The 5,264-nt window shown below is 36.3% G+C and overlaps 1 protein-coding gene across 1 annotated transcript; it reads left to right on the top strand.

The window, feature by feature from the left end:
- The first annotated feature begins 2,639 nt into the window (after nt 1-2,639).
- On the top strand, nt 2,640-4,843 carry LOC101108249 (tripartite motif-containing protein 59). The gene has a single exon (XM_004016009.6). It carries the CDS (start codon nt 2,776-2,778, stop codon nt 3,988-3,990), a length of 1,215 nt encoding a protein of 404 aa, XP_004016058.4. The 5' UTR covers nt 2,640-2,775; the 3' UTR covers nt 3,991-4,843.
- The last annotated feature ends 421 nt before the right edge of the window (nt 4,844-5,264 follow it).

Below are 5,264 nucleotides of genomic sequence, written 5' to 3'. Positions count from 1 at the left end.
AAGAAAGATGAAAGACCTTATATTTATGCAGTTCCAATAATGAAATGGAGGTTTAACAGGCAAAAATAAAATTCTAGAAGTTTCTAGAGAGATGGAGCAGATCGACTACAAAGGAACAAGAATCACCAGGATCTCAGGTTTTCCAAGAGCAACAGGAGATAATGGTGATATTTTTAAAGTATTGAAAATATATCCAGCCAAATTCTTATTTAACTTTGAGGGTATAATAATATTTTCAGGCATATTAAGCATCAAAAGTTAGTCACGAAAGACCCCATATTGAAAAGAATGTTGGAAAAAGTCCTCAAATAAGGAAAGAAGCAAATCCAGGAGATGGTACTAGAAGTGTATGAAGTAAAGATAATTAAACACCTGGATAAAGTTTGGTGTTGTATTTTAAAAATTACCAAGACCAAAGAAAAGAAAACGAGAAGGTATGTCTACCATCAGTTCAGTTCAGTCGCTTAGTCTTGTCTGACTCTTTGCGACCCCATGAATCGCAGCACGCCAGGCCTCCCTGTCCATCACCATCTCCCGGAGTTGACTCAGACTCATGTCCATCGAGTCAGTGATGCCATCCAGCCATCTCATCCTCTGTTGTCCCCTTCTCCTCCTGCCCCCAACCCCTCCCAGCATCAAAGTCTTTTCCAATGAGTCAACTCTTTACATGAGGTGGCCAAAGTACTGGAGTTTCAGCTTTAGCATCATTCCTTCCAAAGAACACCAAGGGCTGATCTCCTTTAGAATGGAGTGGTTGGATCTCCTTGCAGTCCAAGGGACTCTCAAGAGTCTTCTCCAACACCACAGTTCAAAAGCATCAATTCTTCGGTGCTCAGCTTTCTTTACAATCCAACTCTCGCATCTATACATGACCACTGGAAAAACCATAGCCTTGACTAGACAGACCTTTGTTGGCAAAGTAATGTCTCTGCTTTTCAATATGCTGTCTAGGTTGGTCATAACTTTTCTTCCAAGGAGTAAGTGTCTTTTAATTTCATGACTGCAATCACCATCTGCAGTGATTTTGGAGCCCAGAAAAATAAAGTCTGTCACTTTTTCCACTCTTTCCCCATCTATTTCCCATGAAGTGATGGGACCAGATGCCGAGATCTTAGTTCTCTGAATGTTGAGCTTGTGCTTCTTCCAGCCCAGCGTTTCTCATGATGTACTCTGCATATAAGTTAAATAAACAAGGTGACAATATACAGCCTTGATGTACTCCGTTTCCTATTTGGAGCCAGTCTGTTGTTCCATGTCCAGTTCTAACTGTTGCTTCCTGACCTGCATACAGGTTTCTCAAGTGGTTTCTTAAAACTATTGAGATTCATTAAAGAAATCATAAGGAAATGAAGAGCAATACTGTGATATATATTTCTTATTTCTTAAATGGAAAAAACTTTAATATTGTATTTCAATTCTCCTCATATTGGCTCATAGACTTAATGCAATTCCAACAAAAATTTCAGTAGAATTTTAATGAAACTTCATAGTTTATTCTAAAACATACGTATAGTGTGATGTGCTTAGTCACTTCAATTGTGTCTGAGTCTGTGCCACCCTGTGGAGGCAGCCTGCCAGGCCCCTGTGCCCCTGGTATTCTTCAGGCAGGAATACTGGAGTGGGTTGCTAAGCCCTCCTCCAGGGGATCTTCCCAACCCAGAGACTGAACCAGCATCTCTTGTGTCTCCTGCATTGGCAGGTGGGCTCTTTACCACTAGTGCTGCCTGTGATACTTGTTCAGAAAAGTTAACTTTGGGGCAGGTAAAAACTCAGAAGCTGGCCCATGTCATATATATATGGTACTTCCGTATATGATAGATGTAGCATGACAGAGTAATGGGGAGTGGAGAAACTGTTCAATAAATATATTTGTAATAACTAGTTACTTATAATGGAAAAAATATTGATTCCTATCTCATGTCATTTGAAAAAATTGAAATCCAGATAAAAAGACTTAAATGTCAAATGTTAACTTTTATAAATTTTTATTGGAAAATATAGGTAAATATATTTCTGACTTTGAGGTAGGGAAGCATTTATTAAAGACACATAAAAAGCCTCTAACCATAAAAGAAAAGATCAATAAATCTGGCTGCATTAAAATCAAGACCTGAACACCAAAAGGTATCTTACAAAAAGAAAAGAGAGAAGATAGCAGCTGGAAGAGGATGTCTGCAACCCAACTAACCAACAAAGGATTAATAGCAAGAGTATATAGACGTTTCCTCAAATTAATGAGGAAACCCAGACAATCCAATAGAAAATGGGCAAGAAATACAAATAAGAATTTCACAGAGGAGAAAACACAGATTATCAATAAATCATTATGAGAAGGTCAACTTCATTATTTATTGGAGAAGGCATATTAAAATCACAATGATACCAACTTATACCCATTCGATGGGCAGAAATTAAGAAATGGGACAATGCCACATATTGGAGAGAATGTGAATTAACTGGGTGTTTTGTACAAACTGTTGGGCGTGTAAATGGGTATTACCACTTTGCAGTTTGTCATTATCTAATGTTGAAGACTTCCACATCCTGTAACCCAGCAATTCCACTGTTAGGAGTAAAACCAAGAAAAACTGTGTACAATAGGAGAGTTAAACAAGAAGGTTCCACGCCAAGCAGCCCTCAGCACCGTCGGGTGGCCGTGCAACCCTGTTGCTGCTAGTGGAGTTGCCTGTTTCCCGTCCTCACGAATAAGGATAAAAGAATCCGAAAAAGTTAAAGAAGATATATATTCAGTCTCCAAACCAGAAAGTCAACTAAATGGAAATGCACAATTTTGAGGATGAGTTAACATGTCCCATTTGTTACAGTATTTTTGAAGATCCTCGTATACTACCATGCTCTCATACATTTTGTAGAAATTGTTTGGAAAATGTGCTACAGGCAACTGGTAACTTTTATATATGGAGACCTTTACGCATTCCACTCAAGTGCCCTAACTGCAGAAGTATTATTGAAATTGCTCCAAGTGGTATTGAATCTTTACCTGTTAATTTTGCATTAAGGGCTATTATTGAAAAGTACCAGCAAGAAGACCATCCGGATATCATCACCTGCCCTGAGCATTATAGGCAGCCCTTAAATGTTTACTGTCTCCTGGATAAAAAATTGGTTTGTGGTCATTGCCTTACCATAGGTCAGCATCACGGTCATCCTATATACGACCTTCAGAGTGCCTATATGAAAGAAAAGGACACACCTCAAAAACTGCTTGAACAGTTAACTGACACACACTGGACAGATCTTACTTGTCTTATTGAAAAGCTAGAAGAACAAAAATCTCACTCAGAGAAAATGGTCCAAGGTGATAAGGAAGTTGTTCTCCAGTATTTTAAGGAGCTTAGTGATATATTAGAACAGAAAAAAAAATTTTTCCTAACAGCTCTTTGTGATGTTGGCAATCTGATTAATCAAGAATATACTCCACAGATTGAAAGAATGAAAGAAATAAGAGAGCAGCAGCTTGAATTAGTGACACTGACAACATCTTTACAAGAAGAGGCTCCACTTAAATTTCTTGAAAAAGTTGACGATGTCTGCCAACGTGTGCAGATCTTGAAACAAAGACAGCTTCCTAAGGTCCAACCTGTTGAAATTTATCCTCGAGTAAGCCAAGTATTGAAAGAAGATTGGAGCAGAACAGAAATTGGACAAATTAAGAAACTTCTCATTCCTGAAATGAAGATCTCTTCAAAAAGGATTCCCTGTGCCTGGCCTGATAAAGGGGAAAAAGTTGAATTTTTTAAGATTCTAAACATTGTTATAGTTACACTAATTTCACTGATACTGATGTTGATCCTCTTTTTTAACCAACACATAATAACCTTTTTAAATGAAATCACTTCAATATGTTTTTCTGAAGTCTCTCTCTCTGTTTACCAAAGTTTATCTAAGAATGTGCACAATTTAAAGAATATACTATGTCACACTGTGTATTTACTGAAGGAATTCATGTGGAAAATGGTTTCTCATTGAACATTCTAATCTGGATTATTTAAGGCTTATTCTGTACAGCAGAGGCTAATGACCATCGCTAAGTAGAGGAATATAGGGGTAACTTGGATAAATAAAATAGGCTGAAGTTTGTTAGAATGGCAACAGAAAAATCCCTCTTATGCTTCTGTTGAATACAAAATGTGTCATCAGAAGTTAGAAACGAGACAGTCTGGTTTTCTGAAAACCAGAACGAACTCTAGTGAGAACTTGATTTAAGTATTAATACATTATCCCATTTTTATTGGTTTTTAAGGTTGACTATTTTAACATTCTTATAGCAGTAGTGTTTTAGCATTATATACTGCAGTGGTTGGCTTTACAGTTCTTTGTGTATACATAGTTTTTAATTAAAAGATGTCAAAATCCTGAAAGATAAAAACTTTTGAATGGGCAAATAAATAAAGATGGTGAGAAGAGGTTTTATATTCAAGTAGCTAAGTCAAAGTGATAGGGGATTGCTGATGTTCAAGATATGTTTGATCAAATGTACCTGATCCACACATTAGTGTTTTAGATTTAAGAGCCTGCAGTTTCTGTAACATTCATTCCTAATAAAACTGTTGCTTAAGTGTTGTTACGGACAAAAGAGTAACGTTTCCTAGCACTTACTGTCCTATGATTCATGTAAATTTATTTTAAGATTGTATTGATATTTGACTTTTGTGGTCTTTGTCTTGTTAGTCAAATCAGTTCTTGGGAAATATTGATACGTCCCACCCTCAATATGTTTGGATGGCATCATGTTAACTGTATGTCTTTAAAATTGTCTTAAATTTTCCAAGTCTTTTATGCTAAAAACAAAACAAAACAAAACAAAAAAAACAAGAAGGTTCCCAGCAGCACTTACTATATTCTTACTACTAGTATGATAAATACCTGCAACAACCCACATACTTCTCAGTAGAAAATAGAAAACTGTGGTAATTTCACACAATGGCATGTTATATAGCAAATAAATAACTGCAAGCAAAAATGTGAATAACCTGAGCAATACACTTTTTTAAAAAAGGAAATTCCCTAAGATTTTATAGAACTGACACTTTTATAATGTGGAAAGTTTAAAAACTAAAAAACATAATTATTAGGAAATACATATATGTGATAAAGCTATTAATTTCAAAAGCAAGTTATAATAATAACTGTAAGATTCAAGGAAGGGGAAGTGGAAGAGCTGACTGGGGTGAAGTCCAAAGGTGGGCGTAAATGATTCTTGTATTTGGGTGGTTGGTTCATATGTGTTTCTCTTATTGATA

This window comes from Ovis aries, chromosome 15, assembly GCF_016772045.2.
Source record: "Ovis aries strain OAR_USU_Benz2616 breed Rambouillet chromosome 15, ARS-UI_Ramb_v3.0, whole genome shotgun sequence".
Lineage (NCBI taxonomy): Eukaryota > Metazoa > Chordata > Mammalia > Artiodactyla > Bovidae > Ovis > Ovis aries.
The sequence above is the reverse complement of the archived record's forward strand: the minus strand, read 5'-3'. Positions and strand labels throughout refer to the sequence as shown.

What these genes read in the sequence shown, in the direction of transcription:
- LOC101108249 (XM_004016009.6), top strand. Translation starts at nt 2,776, where the DNA reads ATGGAAATGCACAATTTTGAGGATGAGTTAACATGTCCCATTTGTTAC.